We start from the raw sequence: 20612 nt of genomic DNA on the forward strand, positions 1-20612 counted from the left end.
AAAGCCTCTTGGAAAGCTGGTTTCAAAGACCCTGTCCATTAGTTTCCTCGCCTATCTGTCATGACCCTCCCACTGAAAGAGTGACAGATGGAGCAATCCTCTTGTAAGTGGAGAGGGCCAAGGCAGTAGACACAGGAACTATGGTTGTCAGTGACCGACATTTTTGGCCACACTGACAGCGCTTGAAACTCAGACTTTGCCTTCTCAGACATTGTAGGTAATAAACAATTCCAGAAACAAACACACAGTCAAATCCGGGAAAAATAGTCACAATCAGGTAAATGTCAAATCCGGTATAAATTTGTCTCAAAATGGTAGTATATGGGAAAGGTGTAGGCCCCGATACAAAAATACCGATAAAAAGGTTAACGGTACCAAAGAATTACGGAACCACAACACAATCACACTAGGTAATACTGACAATTATCAAGTTAAATAGAATTCTCAATAAAATACAACAAAAAGTTATATCTTAGCTTAGAAAACCCTCGAGCTAGCTCCCAACGATGCGAATGCAGCAGCGGCAAACTAGATCTGAGGTAAAGGCAGAGGGGGATTGTGGGTATTAGATTGTCTCGAGCTTCTTCTCGATGCAGAGCTTGCAAGAGGCCGGCACGGAGCCGAGGATCGGCTCCGAACCCATGTGTAAGAACAAACGGCGAGATTGAACACTATCACATTGATCTACGGTATGATCCTGGTTATTATCATTAGGGGTAATATATAACTATTAACCATGGCATGGGTCCAAATGATCTATGGTATGATCCTGGTTATTATCATTAGGGGTAATATATAATTATTAACCATGGCATGGGTCCAAATGATCTATGGTATGATCCTGGTTATTATCATTAGGGGTAATATATAATTATTAACCATGGCATGGGTCCAAATGATCTATGGTATGATCCTGGTTATTATCATTAGGGTAATATATAATTATTAACCATGGCATGGGTCCAAATGATCTATGGTATGATCCTGGTTATTATCATTAGGGTAATACATAATTATTAACCATGGCATGGGTCCAAATGATCTATGGTATGATCCTGGTTATTATCATTAGGGGTAATATATAATTATTAACCATGGCATGGGTCCAAATGATCTATGGTATGATCCTGGTTATTATCATTAGGGTAATATATAATTATTAACCATGGCATGGGTCCAAATGATCTATGGTATGATCCTGGTTATTATCATTAGGGGTAATATATAATTATTAACCATGGCATGGGTCCAAATGATCTATGGTATGATCCTGGTTATTATCATTAGGGGTAATATATAATTATTAACCATGGCATGGGTCCAAATGATCTATGGTATGATCCTGGTTATTATCATTAGGGGTATATATATTATTAACCATGGCATGGGTCCAAATGATCTATGGTATGATCCTGGTTATTATCATTAGGGTAATATATAATTATTAACCATGGCATGGGTCCAAATGATCTATGGTATGATCCTGGTTATTATCATTAGGGGTAATATATAATTATTAACCATGGCATGGGTCCAAATGATCTATGGTATGATCCTGGTTATTATCATTAGGGGTAATATATAATTATTAACCATGGCATGGGTCCAAATGATCTATGGTATGATCCTGGTTATTATCATTAGGGGTAATATATAATTATTAACCATGGCATGGGTCCAAATGATCTATGGTATGATCCTGGTTATTATCATTAGGGGTAATATATAATTATTAACCATGGCATGGGTCCAAATGATCTATGGTATGATCCTGGTTATTATCATTAGGGTAATATATAATTATTAACCATGGCATGGGTCCAAATGATCTATGGTATGATCCTGGTTATTATCATTAGGGTAATATATAATTATTAACCATGGCATGGGTCCAAATGATCTATGGTATGATCCTGGTTATTATCATTAGGGGTAATATATAATTATTAACCATGGCATGGGTCCAAATGATCTATGGTATGATCCTGGTTATTATCATTAGGGGTAATATATAATTATTAACCATGGCATGGGTCCAAATGATCTATGGTATGATCCTGGTTATTATCATTAGGGTAATATATAATTATTAACCATGGCATGGGTCCAAATGATCTATGGTATGATCCTGGTTATTATCATTAGGGGTAATATATAATTATTAACCATGGCATGGGTCCAAATGATCTATGGTATGATCCTGGTTATTATCATTAGGGTAATATATAATTATTAACCATGGCATGGGTCCAAATGATCTATGGTATGATCCTGGTTATTATCATTAGGGTAATATATAATTATTAACCATGGCATGGGTCCAAATGATCTATGGTATGATCCTGGTTATTATCATTAGGGGTAATATATAATTATTAACCATGGCATGGGTCCAAATGATCTATGGTATGATCCTGGTTATTATCATTAGGGGTAATATATAATTATTAACCATGGCATGGGTCCAAATGATCTATGGTATGATCCTGGTTATTATCATTAGGGTAATATATAATTATCAACCATGGCATGGGTCCAAATGATCTATGGTATGATCCTGGTTATTATCATTAGGGGTAATATATAATTATTAACCATGGCATGGGTCCAAATGATCTACGGTATGATCCTGGTTATTATCATTAGGGGTAATATATAATTATTAACCATGGCATGGGTCCAAATGATCTATGGTATGATCCTGGTTATTATCATTAGGGGTAATATATAATTATTAACCATGGCATGGGTCCAAATGATCTATGGTATGATCCTGGTTATTATCATTAGGGGTAATATATAATTATTAACCATGGCATGGGTCCAAATGATCTATGGTATGATCCCGGTTATTATAATTAGGGGTAATATATAATTATTAACCATGGCATGGGTCCAAATGATCTATGGTATGATCCTGGTTATTATCATTAGGGGTAATATATAATTATTAACCATGGCATGGGTCCAAATGATCTATGGTATGATCCTGGTTATTATCATGAGGGGTAATATATAATTATTAACCATGGCATGGGTCCAAATGATCTATGGTATGATCCTGGTTATTATCATTAGGGGTAATATATAATTATTAACCATGGCATGGGTGAGGCCAATCTGTAACCAAATGGGATAGGTTACTTTGAATACAAACAGGGAACTGACTAGGCTTAAAACTGCCCACAAGGGCAGCTAGCCTAATACCCATGAACCTATGAATATGCCGAAAGATGAGAATGACAATGATAGAGAAACCCTATAAATTGCTGACTGACATATCTGATTACTTCCCTGCATAAGGGAGATGTCAGCATATCACAACTTACTTACACAACACTCTGACCTTGGTATTAAAGCTTGGATCTCCACTCCTTTTCCACAGCAACTTTATGAGCAACTGCCTTCTCCTTGGAGAGGCCCAATTTGAGCTCTCTAACCGACAAAACAAGTTATCCATTATCAGAAAGCACAATAGGTTCAGAGGCTGGAAGGAAAATACCGCACTGAAACAAGTAGAAATAATCCATAATTTCACAGCTTGGTGACAGCATAATCCACCATTTCATAGTTTGGTGACAGGGTAATCCATCATTTCATAGCCTGGTGACAGGGTAATCCATCATTTCATAGCTTGGTGACAGGGTAATCCATCATTTCATAGCCTGGTGACAGGGTAATCCATCATTTCATAGCCTGGTGACAGGGTAATCCATCATTTCATAGCCTGGTGACAGGGTAATCCATCATTTCATAGCTTGTTGACAGGGTAATCCATCATTTCATAGCCTGGTGACAGGGTAATCCATCATTTCATAGCCTGGTGACAGGGTAATCCATCATTTCATAGCTTGGTGACAGGGTAATCCATCATTTCATAGCCTGATGACAGGGTAATCCATAATTTCACATCTTGGTGACAGGGTAATCCATCATTTCATAGCCTGGTGACAGGTGCCCCGTTCTAGAAGTAGATCCATTAGTGAATGAGGAGGACATGACTGTGCAGTCACTGGCATCACAATGTCCAAAAAAGCAGATTCATCTGAAAGTGGGTCACACCAATAGCACAGCAAAAATGGTGGCCATCATGTGGCCCAAAAAGTGAAAAAAAAAAGTTTAGCCTTTAAGCCTTTCTCAAAATAACATATTCCTGACTCTTCTGGACCCTTCTGTGGGCAGGAAAATGTAGCAAGAAACTGACTTTGTCCTCTGAAGACATTTAACAAGCAGGAGGAGAAGAGTACCTTTCCAACTACTGTATCCATGGCAGCGTCTAAGGAATGGGCCGCTGCTAAGGAGTCCTGTAACAGGTCACCAGAAACCAGCTGTCCAGTTATGGGAGCCTACACAGCCCACTTCTGGGGAAGACAAACTCCATCATGCAGACAGCTAACTGTCAGGGGTGATAAAAAAGGCCAAAATACAGTGCACTGTACTTGAAATGGTGAAACCTGGAACAAACTGAATTTATTTATTTATTTTACATTTGTTGACCGGGAGTATTCCACCTGAGCTGCAAATATCCCTTTTTCAGTGGAGGCCCAGGGAGAAAAAGCTCCAGAAACATTATACAATGCAGTAAAACATTCATTATACAATACAGTAAGACAATTACAGAGGCAAATAATCAAAAAAGGATGACAGATATTTTTGCTGGTATTTACAACATTATGCAAGTATCAGATATTTACAAGTCATTATTAATAATGCAGTCAGTGTAAGAAAAAGACATTCTTACAGTCTTAAAGTACTTCTTCAATGTAGACATAGGTTATTATGATGACTTAAAAGAAGTATGTAGGGAGAGAAGTTATGCTGAAGAATAGGAAGTCAGAGTTTAAGAGAGACAGGTAGTCAGGCCAGGAGGGATAGAAGTGTTGTGACAGTAAGAGAGTAGAAGTTAAAAGTTAGGAGAAGTGGTCAATTACTGAGCAAGGTGGGGGGAACAGTTTATGGTGGATGAGTACAGTGGCAGGACCAGAGTGTTTTTAAGTGTTCTTTGCCAGCTGGTTTGAATTGTTTAGGTTAATTTAGTAATCTAATTTGAAGTGGAAGCTTGTTCCATGCAATGGTAGGATAGCAGCTATATAGGTTGCTTCCCATTTTCGTCCTGGACTTACAGATAAGTAGTAAGTCTTGGTCAGAGCTGCGGACTGAACTAGTTGGAGAACAGTAGGATATAAGGGAAGACAGGTTAGGGCAATAGATAGGTTGATATATTATACAGTGCAAAATCTTAAGCTGAGAGAGAAGAAGCAGGTTGGGCAGTTCCAGCCAGTTTAAGTGAGACACAGTGATGAGTTTTATAAGTATGTTGGGCAGAGAATCTGGCTACCTTATTATAGGCTGAGTTAAGTTTTGCTAGGAGTATGGCCTTAAGGTTTGTGAGTATTTGAGAACCATATAGTAGATTGGGTAGAAGACAGGTGCGAGATAGGGTTACTTTAGCTTTGCAAGTAAAAAACTTTCTGTTTCTATATAGGAGGCCTAGTTTCTGATCGGTCTTCCTGATGCAGCTGACATGCAAGTCAAATTTAAGTTGATCATCTACAGTGACCTAAGAGTTTGGGATTCAGGTACTATTGGAGTCTTATTAAGAGACAGTTAGTACATGTAAAACGGGTAAGAGTTTTTGGGAGAAAGAGTAGGAGGTTGTTTTTTGGGGATTTAGGATTAGTTGGCTGTTGGTGAGCCAGGTTTCTACTGATGTAAAGGCTGCTTGAGTAGTAGAGATGAGACCAGAGGGAGAGTCAGAGATGGTAATAATAGAATCATCTGCATATTGAACAAGAGATGCCCGAGGGCAAGAGGTACAGAGTAGATTGGTGAAGATATTAAATAACAGTGAACCCAATATGGATCCTTGGGGAATGCCCATTTTTACGGGGAGGGAAGGGGAGAGTGCAGAGAGTCATTTCAATGATTGTAATGGAATACCAAGTGACATTAGCAGGGGAGAAGTTAAGATTAGTCAATTCTGTGAGAAGTAGAGAGTGTGAGACAGTATTAAAGGCTTTAGAAAGGTTGAGAAATAAACAAGAGATAAGTTTGTTTTTATTATGGGCCAAGGAAATAGTATTGGTAAAGGAGATTAGGGCAGTACGTGTACTGTGTTTTGGGAGGAATCCATGTTGAGTAGGAGTAAGTAGGTTTCCTGTAATAGATATTGCAGAGTTTGCTTGTGTATACATTTTTCAAATAGCTTTGAGAGGGGGTGAAAGAATGGCTATAGGTCAGCAGAAGAAGAGTAAGATTTTAATTTGGAGAGTAGAGATTTCATATAATTAGTAGATACAGGTTGGAACGGCGGTAGCATTGTTACCTCAGAGCAAGAGGTTCTCTCGTTCGATTCTCGGCTGGGCTTGGGAGTGGCTTCTGTGTGGAGTCTGTATGTCCTCCCTGCGGTTGGGTAGCGTTTGAAAGACATGCATGCATAAATGGGCGTGCCTTCGTTGAAGGTTGGGCATCGAGCTGGCGCTTCGTAAAACTCTACTACCAATCATTAGCGGACCGGAGTTCCGCTGTGGCGACCCCTTATCGAGAAAAGCCGAAAGACAAACAACAATTAGATACAGGTTGAAAAGAAAATGGTTTAGGGGGGTTAGAACCAGAAGTTAGGACAGTGTGATTTGGATCATTAGCTGAGGGGGGGGGGGTTGTATTAATCATGTTTGTTAACAGTATCAATAAAGAAAGTGTTAAAGATAGTGACAGTGTCGGAGTGTACTATCTGGGTAGGGACTGGGGCAGGAAGAGTTTCCAGGATGCAAAGTTTGGTTGATTGAGTTCCAGAATTTTTTAGGATCAGATTTAACAATGTGTTTCTTAGTCAAGTTTCTAAGTTCCTTCATTTGTTTTGGACGAAAGTGCTTACCTTGATTGCATTAACCTGTCTGGATTCTTTGTCGATTTTCCACGGATAAACTGTGGATGTACCTTTGATGAACCTTGCCTTGAGTCTTTTTTGAGTAGTTATATGATTTGTCGTGTTTTTCTTTGTACTTTTGCCAGTCAAAGGGGAGATTAGATCTCATCCAGGTTTTCCACAGCCTGTCCCCATGTCTCATTAGGGTGTGGGTTGCATTAGAGAGCCATGGGGATAGTTTAGATTTTATTCTAACAGTAAGAACAGGTGCAAGAGAATTTAGTACATCAAGAAAGATAGAGTTAAATGATTGACGGCTTCATCCAGAGTCAGCTCATTAAGGTGACCAGTTAATTCTTGAACGAAGGATATTAAAGGTGTCAAGAGAGAAAGTGGATAGTTTTCGACAAGTTATGGATCTATGAGGTCTGGTAAAGTAGGGGGTGAATCTAGTAACTTTTATTGGAGAGTGATCACTAAGGGGATTGGGTAGGGTTTCAGGGTTATGATATATAGAAGGGTCAGATACTAGTATCCATTCAATTGAAGTACTAGGGATTTGTGAGTTACTGTAGTGAGTAGGTTCAGATATTAAGTTGTGTAAAGCCATGTAGATTAATACAAGAGGAAGAGTTAAGATAATTTAGAGTTAGCCAATTTATATTTACATCACCAAGGAGAATTGTTTCATTTGAATAGTGTTCAGTGAGATAGGAGAAAAAGTTTTCAAGTAGGGGAATATTATCACCTGGCGGATACAGATGGCTACTACAGTGATGGTAGAGAAGTTAAGTTACTGAAGGACTTCTATGGGGTCACCATACAGTGATGTGACAAAAGGTGTCCTCTTGGCCAGTCATACCATTTAACCTCTAGGCAGATGCAGGAACATGATTCTATAAAGTCACCACACAGAATTCACAGCAGTTCCTTTGACTGACTCGAAGACTCCAAGCCTGCAAAGTAAGTAAATAAGCAAAATAAAGCTATGTGACTTTTATATAAAAAAAATGTTGGAAGAAAAAACAGACCATTGCAATAGAAGGCAAACATGGAAAAAATCTTGACTTAAAAATATAAGAGGAGTTTAAGTAAAATGTAACAGCACACTGAGCCTTTGCTGCTATTAAATAAATCCAACCTGGTAGGATTTGAATGCTACTTCACCCAAGAAAACTGGGACACATCACAGTCAGTAAAAAAATCCTTAAGCCCAATTCCTAGTACAGAAATAAAACAACAAAATTTCATGACAACAACGTACCATTCCAATACATTTTTTCAAGAAGCTCCACACACTGAAGTTACTTCTTGAGAACATAGGTGCAGGTAATGTTGTTCTACAAAAGAGAGGAAAACAGAAATAAAAGTTAAGTGCTTTTCAGCTACAGATCACACTGCCATAGCTAAGTAACTAGGGTCACCAAGACAGTCTTGATCATGGTTGCTGCATCTTGCAAAAATATAAATATAAATAACTGGTAAAATGGCAAATATCTGACATTTTAAAAAATATTGCAAAATGAGAATACTGATTGTGGAACACCCTAAAAACATAAAAAACTACTAAAATTCAAAAGTAGCAAGTTGTTATTTTTGGTAAAATTTTGAAAAACTGGTATTCTGCATCAGTTGATGGTATAATTTGCCCTACAAAATCTCAGCTTTCAGTGAGGAATGTCCCACTTTGGTCACATCAAAAGACAACTCTTGCTAGGTCAGTATTTGCCTGTGATGTACAACAATTTTGTCATTTGTAACTCTTTTATTGTCTTGTGGCTTTTCTGGATCTACAAAACACATTTCAGTATCCTTCTGCAGGAAAGGTACACAATTTACTACTGTTCATGTTTCTATTTTAAAACCAGTGATCACGTCCTCATAATCAGGACCCTGTTAATGTTTAATCAGCCATGAACAGACCTTACCCACTGTGCTTCAGTATTCCAAGGAGAAAGCAGCATGTATATCCCACTCAAAGCTTTTAGTAGCTATGTAGTCACTGAAAATAAAAATCCTCACACTTTTTCATCTGTTCAACATGGAAAGTCACTGTACTACAGTCTCGAAATGTCACTGGCTGACAGTGTCTTGAGACAGTTTACTCAAATACCTCAGTCTACAAATTACTACATAACAACTGTTATGTAAATTACTTGAAAGGGAACAAACTTATTCTCTTAGAGGATACAAAGCTGTAAGTCAGTGGAAACTCCTGTACAAACAGCTTACTACTGAAAAAGCCTTCCTAAAGAAGGCACCTGCCTGTTGGAACACCATTACCAAAACATCAGTTAAATCAATGATTAAAAAGAAGTTCTGTACTTACTGTAACATTCCATCTGTGTTGTCCAATTTCATTCTTCTTCAGCCTATGGGTTTGGATCCGATACTCTGATCTGACTCCGCTGTTACTCCAGCTCGTGGTGATCAACAAACTCTCAAGCTACTCTCCTACCCACAATGCACTATGTGTAACTTCCCTCAGATTTTATATCCAGCTTCAGAGAAAAACAGAGACTATAAAGGATTTGCCATAACTGGAGTTCACACAAGGGACACTTGGCGTCCTTGGTTTACACAAAGGTCTCATTACTCCAGAAGTCATTTATGAAAAACTGAGGGGGGTGGAGGGTGGGGAGTTGAAGAATGAAAATGGACAAAACAGATGGAATGTTATGGTAAGTACAGAACTTCTTTATCTGATGCTGTCAATTTTCATTTATTCCTCAACATATGGGACATAGTCCCCAGCTACCTGAATTCCTGTGTGGACTCTTAGGAAGGATATTCCTGAGTACAGCTGAGACAAATGCCGTTCTTCCCCTCAAGACCAACTCTAGTTTGTAATGAATGATATAGGTATGAGGATTTAACCAAGGTGCAGCAGTACACATATCATCCATGGATACTCTAGACTGGAATACAGTGGAAGCAGCCGTAGATCTAGTTGAATGAGCTTTTAAAGGTTTAGGTAGGGGGAGATTCAATTTAGTATATACAAATTATATGGAATATTTCAACTACCTGGCTATAGTTACCTTTATGACAGATTTGCTCATCTTGTGATGTGCAATGAAAACAAAGAGCTGGTCTTGTCTTTCTAATTTGTTTTGTTTTGTGCAGGTAGAATCGCAATTGTCTATGAACATCAATAAATTCAACATATACTCTCCTTTATTCACAAAATTTGGAAAGAACACCGCCAGGTTAATGGTTTGGTTAATGCTGGATTCTGGTACCACCTTAGGTAGGAAGGAAGCATTCATATGTAAGGTAACCCTGCCCTTGTGGAAAATCAAATATGGGGCTTTGGAAGATAATGCTTGAAGTTCTGAAATTCTTCTAGCAGAAGTAATTGCCACTAAAAACGATAGTCTTCCAGGTTAAGAATATTAGATCACATTTGGCTGCAGGTTCAAAGGGGGACTGTGTCACCCCATGCAGGCATAGGGTCTTTGTAAGGAGGTTTAAGTAAAAGAGTACCTTTCAAAAAAGCTTTGCATAGTTTAGAGAAAGTCAGGGAAGAATTCCAAAACCCAAAATGGAAGTTCGAAATTGCTATGAGAGTTGGACTTTGACCGTCAAAGAACTAGCTTCCTCATTAAATAAACTCACTAAAAATTCAAGAACACACTGTATCAGGCCTGAAAAGGGTTCTAACTGATTCTTTTCTGCCCCCAAAACAAATCTTCTCTACTTCTGTAGAGTTTGCTCATAGAGGGTTTATGAGAAGATAACAGAATGGAATGCACTGGGGAAGACAACATAGGTTGCCTGGCTATTAATGGAATTGGAGAAACCATGAAGTCAGTTTGAAGTTTGGAATATCCGGGTGGATCTTGCCTGTTGGTTGAGACAGCGGATCTGGAGTTGGATCCAGAATCCAAGGTGGGTACTGAAGATGAGGCCAAAGGAAGGGGAACCAAATTTGTTGAGGCCAGTAAAGGGCAATGAGGATGACTATGTTCTTCAACCTAGCTGCTTTCTGAAGAAACTTGGGAATTAAAGGAGTTGGGGGATACTCATATAACAGACCGGGGGGGGTCAATTGAGAAAGAGAGCACCCTTTGGTGACTCCCCCCAGTGGGGGAACTAGAGCAAAGAATCTGTTGCACTTGTTTAGGGGAGATGCAAAAAGATCACAGCAAGGCTGGCCCCAATGATATAAAATCATGTCCGTCACTTTGCTGTTGAGAGACCACTCATGAGGCAGTAAGATGGATCTGCTCAGTTCATCTGCTATCATGCCGGACTTCCTCGGAATGTGTGCTGCGACTAGAAAGCAGCTGGAAGAAATCACCCACTGCCACATCCTCAGGGCTTCTCGACACTGGGGGTAAGATCTGTTTCCTCCTTAATTGTTGATGCACCAAACCTCTGACATATTTGTTTGGATCGAAATGGTTCCGAGCAGGAGAGCCTTATAATGCTTTCAACATCAAGAGCACTGCTCTCATTTCCAGAACAGTGATATGCAAATTGGCCTCTTCGGGGTACCAAGTGCCTTGGACAGTCATTCCCAGAAAATGTCCCCCCTCCCCCGATCTGGGAATTGTTAGATGTCAGTATGGCCTTGGACTGAGGGAGAATGAAAGAATGACGTTCCAGTGGTTGTTGTGACTATCTACCAGGACAGATACCATTTGCATATCTGAGTTATTTGAATCCTTGTTGACATTGGCTGAGACAGAATTAACCACTGTGACTGCAGCATCCATTGCAGAATCGCCATGTGATATCTTGCTAGATACACTAAAATCATTGCAGCTGACACTGATTTATTGACCTGATTTCTCAATGTTTGCACTCTTGCAAGGTGGAGAGATGCTACCATAGATACTGTGTCGAACATTGCTCCCATGAATTCCAAAGTTTGAGTTGGTTGAAATGGAGAATTGGAATTGATGGTTATTCCTAGATTTGAATAAATCTATAAGACTTGGTCTTGTGCTTGTACCAGTTGATGCCTGGTCAGAGCCAGTCGCCCAAATTTGGAAACAACTAGAATCCATGCAGTCTCAGGTGAGGTAATACTACTGGCTTGCACTTGGTGAACACCCTGAGAGCTGTGGTGAGACCAAAGGGCAGTGCTCTGTATTGGTAGTGACTGGCTCCCAGCTGGAAGCATAGGTACTTTCTGGATCAACTAATTATTACGTGATAGTATGCATCCTGAAGGTATATCGAGCACATCTAGTTGTCCTTGCTCAAGAAGGGCAGAATGGACTGAACCATGACCATCTGGAACTTGACATGTTGAACTGACCTATTCAGCACACCGAGATCTAAAACTGGTCACCAGTCCCTTGTTTTCTTTGGCACTAAAAAGAGTCTTGAGTATGTTCCGGATTCTATTTGGTCTGGAGGACCTCTTGGATGACTTTTTTTTCAAGCAGCTTTCATAACTGATGCTTACGTCTGATTGGGTGGAACATCGGGATTTTCCTGGGTGTGGAGGGGTGGAAGGGAAAAGGGAATAATATAACCTCTGGAAATGATGCTCTGCACCCAAGTATCTTTTATGTCTAGCCAGGCTTTGTGGTGCAGAGATAAGTGACCCCCAAATGACTCCAGAGGAAGGCAATCAGGTCTCCATTCAGAAGCGCTGAAAAGGTCTGTTGGAAAAGGTATCCCTAGACGCTTCTTTGGGTCTCCACTGCCACAAGGGCGTCTTCTGCCATTATCCTCCCCTCCTCTGTCTTAGGGGGAACCATCTCCATGTGTGTCTTGGAAAGGACCCTGACACTTTCTGAACCACATTTTTCAACCTCCTCACTGGTTGCTGGAAAATGTCCATTGAGGGGTTGAAAAACCTATGCCCACTACAGATGGAGCTTTTTCATCCTTCTCACACCTGCACAGTGTGACTTTTACTGTAGGGCCAATGAAGAACTGTCAAAAGAGCCCTGATGAAAGAAGACTTGAATGGCTCTGCAAAGTCACACAGGTGCATCCAGGCATGCCTCCTGATGGAAATGCCTGAACCCGAAGCCTTTGCGGTGCCTTCCACTGTATATGAGATGAGCCTGATGGACGAATTTTAAATCAACTGAAGGGCAGCCAACTGTGAGGCCACAGAAGTCTGAGCCTCTGTAGTAATGGCCCCTGAAAGGGAGTGTGAAAATTCATTAATCAAATCCCTTTGCAATCTTGTGAAGTGTGCCAAGTAGTTCAGCAATCAGACAGCAAAGGTTACTGAAGCATATACTCACTTCCCAAATCTGTCCAAAGTCACAGACTCTCCATTAGGGGGATGGACAGTGGAACTCTGTTCAGCAAGCAGTTATTTATTTATTTATTTTTTTGTAGCTGCCACCAAGACCATTGCATCAACCGGCACACCCTTACTTCAATGCTCTCTCCTTACCGGTGGAGCCAGAATCCTATTTTATCTCTTAGGGATTGGCTCAGCCGTATCAGTTTCCTTCCATGCCCACTTAGTTAGACCCCAAGTCAATGACATCATCAGCGAATGGAGTGACCCAGGAGGTAGATGGGCCAGTCCCAAAAGCTTCCAAGAAATACAGACTCTTAAGGAGTTGGGTTTTGGGCACACCAGCCACCCTTCTGCTTAAGAATCTCAAGGATATCTCCAAACGAGATGTCATCAGGTGGTAGTTTTGGAGACCCTTCTTCCTCGTCAAAGGAAGTATCCTCAGTGATGGACTCCTGGGGGAAGTCCAAGTGCTTCCTCTTGCACGTCTTCTTCCTAGAGACTTCTTCAGTGGGTTGAACCGGAGAAGTATCGGAAGACATGACAACGCTCGGTTGGGTGGTCTGGAAGCTCTGGGCTGGCTGTCCCAGTGGCGCAGAATGATGAAGATCATGGTACAAAGTCAGCAGGGATGTCAAGGGTGGACCCAAGGAGGAATGACCCACCTGACCTTCCAGAGCAGAGAAAACTCTCTCCACAACCTCAAAGGCCGACTGCTCTGTTGAGAAGGAAGCCAATAGAGCCAAGAAAATGTGTTCATGTCCTGCAACCTCCCCTCCACTCTAGCAGCTGCCCACCCGAGGTGGAAGCCAAAGCCAAGCTATCCAGCACCGATGCTCTAAGGGGAAGGGATAACTTCTTAAACCTCAAAATAGACTCCATCCCCCGGGATCTGACCAGGACGCTACGGCTCAGAGAGTCCTCACTCAGAGTAGCCACTGGATCCAAAGAAAAGGTAATCTTCGGATCAGACTCAGAAGGGCCTGGAACTCTCAGATCGAAAGACTCTAGCATCACCGGCTGGATCAGAGGAGGAAGTGTAGAAGCGGGAGGAGTAGCTGGATGAGGTTCCCAACCTGAGGGGGCAGGAACTGGAAAGACTCCCTTGTGAAACTGCTCCGTGAAGAAGCTCCTCATCATGCTCCTTTCCACATCTGCCTCTGTAAGACTTCTGGAGGAACGAGAAGACAGTACTAATGGAGACTTAGGGTGCCATTCAAGGAAGGGAGAGGGCACCCTGTCTGGTACTGGATCCAATGAGGGCGAGAAGACCGTGTGAGGCGTCTGTATGGAGCTGATGTAGATGGACTAGAAGCATATGTGCTGAGATCCGAAGAAGGCTGGCTCACCGAAGATTTAGGATCCAGCGTTTCTCTTTTCTTCTTCAGCTCCAAAGAAGATGAAGCCGAAGATTCAACAGACCTGGACCTTTTGAAGGGTCCCTAACTTTTGGCTTTGGAGGCTGAAGTCCAGAAAGGGCATTCAAAAAAGGGGTTTGCAACATGCCCCTCATAATCAACCTTTTTTCCTCTCAGAAGTACCATGAGGATTGATGCCTTAACAAACGTCCTAGTCTTCATCCATGTGTTATGCACCTAAGGAATAAATGCAAAAAGAGTGGGTGTCAGACAAAAGCATTTTGTGCCCACATCTCCTGCACTTTTTAAAACCCTTTTCAGGCATATTAAAAAGGTACTCAAAAACAATCAGCAATATTAACACTCGTTCAGAAAATATAATATTAGTAAAACTTTTTTTTAAACAAGTAATAAGGGTAAGGAAAGACCTACCAGCAACGGTAAGTTCAAAATACACTGTAAGTGTACAAAGCAGAAAAACGGGTATTGTTATACAGAAATATTCCGCAGAAAGGTGAAAAAAAATGAAAGAAAATAAAGTCTTAAGTAAAATGTACACTAAAGACAAAATTATTTTAAAGATAAATCACTTCATGTAGCACAAGATCTATATCAACCACGCCTAGTTGTGAAAGCAGCAAACGAGATCTGAGGGAAGTTACACACAATGCATTCTGAATAGGGAAGGAGCTTGAGAGTTTGTTGATCACCACGAGCTGGAGTAACGGCCAAATCGGATCAGAGTGTAGGAGCTGAACACATACATTGAGGAATGAATGAAAATTAAACAAAGAAACAAAGGAAAGCACCACTGCTAAAAAACAATAATCAAGTAAAAGTGGCTAAGACACAAACAAACTGAAGGACCATGATCAAGGGAATGTATAAAAACACTTTACTGTACAATTAAATAATCGCTTTCATCCCTTTTATTTTTCTGCACCTTCTTAGCATTTTGTAGAAGTTTAGAAAAACAAAATATGTATATGGTCTGATCTTCTTCTTTCGGCTTTTCCCGGTTAGGGGTCGCCACAGCGGATCACCTGTCTGCTCATGATTGGCAGTGGAGTTTTACAGTGTCGAGTTGCCAGCCTAGCACCCAACCTTCCACAGAAGGCACACACACACACACACACACACACACACACACACACACACACACACACACACGCACACACGCACACACGCACACCCACACACACACACCCATGCTTAGGGCCAATTTAGAGTGTCCATTCCATCTAGAGCATGTCTTTGGGATGTGGGAGGAAACCAGAACACACAGTGGAAACCCCCACGACCACAGGAAGGACATGCAGATTCCGCACAGAAGGCACCCCATCCAAGGATCAAACCGGAGAACCTCTTGCTGTGAGGCAGCAATGCTAACCACTGCACCACCTCATTTTTTTAAAAATAAAATATAAAATGTATCATAGAACACCTACACCCTTAGATCTTCTGAGACCTTAGACTGTGTAAGTGGATACTGACACCGGCTTTGTAGGGGTCCCTTGCCCTGGACCCCCCAATTTAAAATCAGATCTGCTTAGAGGTGTGTACAGAATGTCACTATAGCTTGTGTCATGGGCTGGGGGCAGCACAGTTATTGTTTGTTTAATTTTTCATCCCAATCAGACATCAGAGCATTCGATAAAATTAAGAACTTTGTCAAAACAAATATATCTGTATAGAAAGCTTGAAGAAATTTGTTAATCTCATTCCAATATGGTTTAATATTAGTACAGTCATAAAAATATGACACCAGTCAGCATTAGTGGACAGATGACATCTCCAACATAACTTGCTGCTTGGAGGGTTCATTTCTGAGAGTTTCTCAGGTGTCAAAAAGGATCTGTGTAGAAATTTCCAATGAAAAATACTCCAGAATTGTGAATAAGAAGTTTAACTGAAAATAAAATGTTTGTTTTATCTTCCATTGATAATGATACTTGAAACCCCTTAGTTAGGTATTGCTAGTAAGAATCTTTAGGAGCTGTCTTATAGACAATTAAAGTGTTTATATAGATATGATAATTTATTCTTAACATTGATATTAATTACATAGAATCCCAAAAATCCAGTTTATAATTTTTGGTATGATTTTGAAGGATGAGTTATGTATTATTCTACACAGATCCTTAGTATATGCTGTGCCACTCTGAAGAAACAACCAGTCATTAGGGGATAGGCCATAGGTTGACAATATACTTTGTGTGTTCAAAGCTTGTTGGTTTTCAATACATTGCAACCAACAAAATAGGTTATCATTTCCCCATAAACCAAAAATCTCCATATGCGTTTTATCAGGGAAATCCCTTGTAATAGTAAATAGTATTAAAAATCTATGCCACAGTTTTACATCTAAATTTGTGTTAATGAATTTTCTACACACATCAAAAATATTGTTTATTAGTGTTAGTTTAGTTAATTTTGTTGTACTATACTGTAACTTTAAACTTAAATAGTGCCCTATCTTATCTTTGTCAGTTACCAAAGCATTGTTTGATAAACAATTTTCATTCATTAGTATATAATGGAGTGTAACTGTTTCCAACTGGAAGAGTATCTAGGATTTATCCAATTCAACACTATTTTAATTATAGATGCCTTTATATAAGTTTCAATCTCTGGGAATTTTAACCCCCCCTTGTTCCCATTTTCTGATATGATGAGAATATGCCACTGTATTTCTTTTGGGGCACTACAGGAATTTCATCAGAGTTGAAGTGATTTCTTTAAGGATTTTATTTCCTGGTGAAAGTATAAAGGCTTGTGCTATATGTAATAATTTAGGTAACAAAACCATTTTTATCAGTTGTAACCTATCATCAAATGTTATAAACAAATTATTCCATTCGCTTATTAATGCATTGATTAAGTCTATGGCTTTAGCATAGCTAAGCTGTAAGGTTTCCGCTATATTCTTGCCTAAGACTATTCCTACATAGTCTAGAGTTTAAACTTGGTTTTCAATAATATGATTAACTGGAACCTGGGTATTCTTTTTTTATTTAATAATAAATATTTTGATTGAGATTTGTTGGAGAGTCCTGAGATTTTTTGGAAATCTGTTGTTACTATATCCACTTTACCTAAGACATCATCAGCAAACATCATTACTTTAGAAATATATTGGTCATATATATTTATACCTCTTACCTTTGGGTTATTACACATTAAAATGGCAAGTATTTCTATGGCCAGAGCAAATAGGATAGGGGACATGGGACATCCTTGTCTCGTACCTCTAGTGATTTGGTTTGCTTTGGAAGTTAAGGGACCTAATTTGACATATGCTAGATTATTTTCATAGATTTTCTTTATCATTGTTATAAAAAAAGGGGGAAATCAAATAACTGTAAGACTTTAAATAAATAACCCCAATTTAAGGAGTCAAAGGCCTTTTGAATATATTGACCTTTTATCAATGCTTCATGGTTTCCTCTATTGAGGTAATCTATCAGATTTAATACTCTTTTAATATTATCCTGTGTATGCCTGTTATGTATGAAACCAGTTTGGTCTTCATTAATTATTTTAGATATGGGTATTTTCAATCTATTGACCATAATTGACATAAATAGTTTAGTTATAATCATTATTCAACAAAGAAACTGGTCTATATGAGTTGCAATGATTAGGGTCCTTATTCTCTTTTAATACAGGGGAAATTAGAGAATATCTCCAAGAAGGAGGAATATTTGCTAATGTTTGAACTTCAAGAAAGGTTTTATGTAGGAGAGAGATTATAGAAGAAAGGAACAATCTATAAATTTCGATAATTAAGCCATCTATTCCAGGTGCTTTATTAGACTTACTTCCTTTAATCCCATCTATAATTTCCTTTTGAGAAATAGGTTTTTGTAGATCTAACTTAAGTTCCTCAGGAATTCTTGTTATGTTGGGAACTATATTCTCTAATTTCTGACATTCATTTGTACTTATTTTATCTCTATGATGCTCTGCATAATGATAATTAAAAGCCTCCAGAATGTCCCTATGTCCGAGACTTTTTTCCTTTTCTCTTTTTGAAAGATACTATCAATGTTATTAATCTCTGATTGCATTTTAACTTTCATAGGTTATGAAGATGCTTAGGAGAGGTAGCATAAGAATTTAATTTCAGTTTTTCCATAGCTAAATTAGTTTTATGGGATAATGTTTCATTGTATTTCTTATTTGCTTCTTTTATTTTCCTCTCATTATCTGTAGCAATTAAGTTTTTATTAGATTTAAGAGATGATATTTGATTTTGGAGTTGCTGTAACTCTGAGTCCCATTCTTTAATTTTATTTTTGTACCAGCTAATGGTTTTACCATATAGATATGCCTTAAGAGAATCCCAAACCATAATTGTGTTTGCTTCAGGTTTATAATTAATCTCCAAGAAAAGCTGAAGTTCAGAAGTTATCCAATATTTAAAGTCTTTAATTTTTGTGATTTATGAAGGAATCCTTGAAGTAATAACTAACTGATTGAATTCCAAGTGTATTGTTAACAGCAAAGAATTATGATCTGAAAAAGGACAAAGTTGTATTGAAAAATTCAAGATTTTAAAATAAAGATCTTGTGAGATATAACGTTTATCTATTCTAGTTTGGGTATCATGTCTATAGTCCTGGTGTCAGCATAGTAAATAATTTGGTCCCAAAGCATTAAAGGTACCTTTTAATTTAAACATTTCTGTCCATTTTTTAACTGTTTGGCTGAGGACAATAGTCTAGGAGATTTCGTATAGGTAGTTTCTGGAATATCTGTGATACAACTGAAATCACCTCCTAGTATAATATTACCTTCAGAAGTAGTTGTAATAAAGTTGAAGTGTTTCTTAGCTAGTCCAACCCCCATACCCGGGAACCAGTATAAATTAACCAGAGTCCAAATTCTATTATTAAACTTAAATATAACTAAGGCCATGAGTTCATAATTATCTACATGTTTGTAAATAATTTGAGGATTTAAGAAAGTCTTTTTCCATAGAATTGTTACTCCTCTGGTCTTATTTTTGTAAAAAGATTGAGCAAGTATTGTGTATTCCTTAGGGTCCAGCATAAATGTGTCATTTATTTTAAAGTGTGTTTCTTGGAGAAAAACTACTTGAGCCTTGTTTAGTTTAAGATACTTTAGCAGGTTGGCTGTCTTATATGGGTTGTTTAAGCCATTAGTATTTAAGGATAGCAAAGTTATATCCATATCAGAATTCTTTAAAGATAACAAATAATAAAGGAACTTATATTAATAGAATCCTGTATACATAATACTCTTCCTGAATAGACAATAGAATATCAATTGTTGTATTTCTATTTATCTCAATCCAAATAACTTTCCCCATTGAAAGATAAAAGTAAAAAAAAAATGTGTCAGGCATTTCAAAACTAGAAACACAGTTAAATAACAAAAAATGAGCATATTTCACTCTGATATAAACTTTAATACACCCTATGCATGGAATGAGATACATTCCTAGTCTAGCAAACAAAACTAAATCTGCTAGACTACCTATCCCAACCATCAACCTTTGTTGGTTTGAGCCCATGAAACCAAAGTAGAAAATGGAGAATATATTATAATTAAGTGAAAAATAGTGATAAACAACTAATCAAATATTAATTCCAGTTAGGTTTTTGAGATGAGTTACATACACTATTATTAGAAACATTAAACATTTATACAGTAATTATTCACCAAAGAAGCAAGAAACATATTAGGATATATATAATCTTAATTTAGTGTTTAATAGACTAAGGAAACATTAGCTTTATTAACAATCAAAATGATTACCCAAAATACCTAAGCATGTCATCTGTGTTAGTTCTAATAAAAACTTCAAAATGGCAGAACAAATCAAAGAATCATTTAGCATCTGTATTTACTTGCCCTCTGAATAAATCTTACTATGACGAACTCCCACTAGATAAAACTTCATGAGACTTGGGTGTTCGCACATAGTGAGTGTGTGTCATTCCCAAAAGATGTTAACATAGATTTTTAGAAATATTCCAAAAGACATATTTGTCCTTAATTACCTCCTAAACATTTGGAATAGCAGATGTTTATTATTAACTATTATACCTGGGGATGTAAATATTGACTGGAACTTAGTTAATGCCAATACACCGTCACACAGTCTCAACCTACACGGTTTTACTCAACTTGTTTCCTCCCC

At 38.5% G+C, this 20612-nt stretch overlaps 1 protein-coding gene across 1 annotated transcript in view; it reads right to left on the reverse strand.

Moving 5' to 3' along the window:
- OSBPL2 (oxysterol binding protein like 2) overlaps positions 1 to 20612 on the reverse strand; it is a 256311-nt gene that overhangs the window by 221520 nt on the left and 14179 nt on the right. The window contains exon 2 of the mRNA XM_044090414.1: positions 8133 to 8208. Within this exon, the coding sequence (XP_043946349.1) occupies positions 8133 to 8208 (76 nt within the window). The remainder of the gene's footprint in view (positions 1 to 8132; positions 8209 to 20612) is intronic.

This window comes from Protopterus annectens, chromosome 12.part0 (assembly GCF_019279795.1).
Source record: "Protopterus annectens isolate FY-2018-M chromosome 12.part0, PAN1.0, whole genome shotgun sequence".
Taxonomy (NCBI): Eukaryota; Metazoa; Chordata; order Ceratodontiformes; family Protopteridae; genus Protopterus; species Protopterus annectens.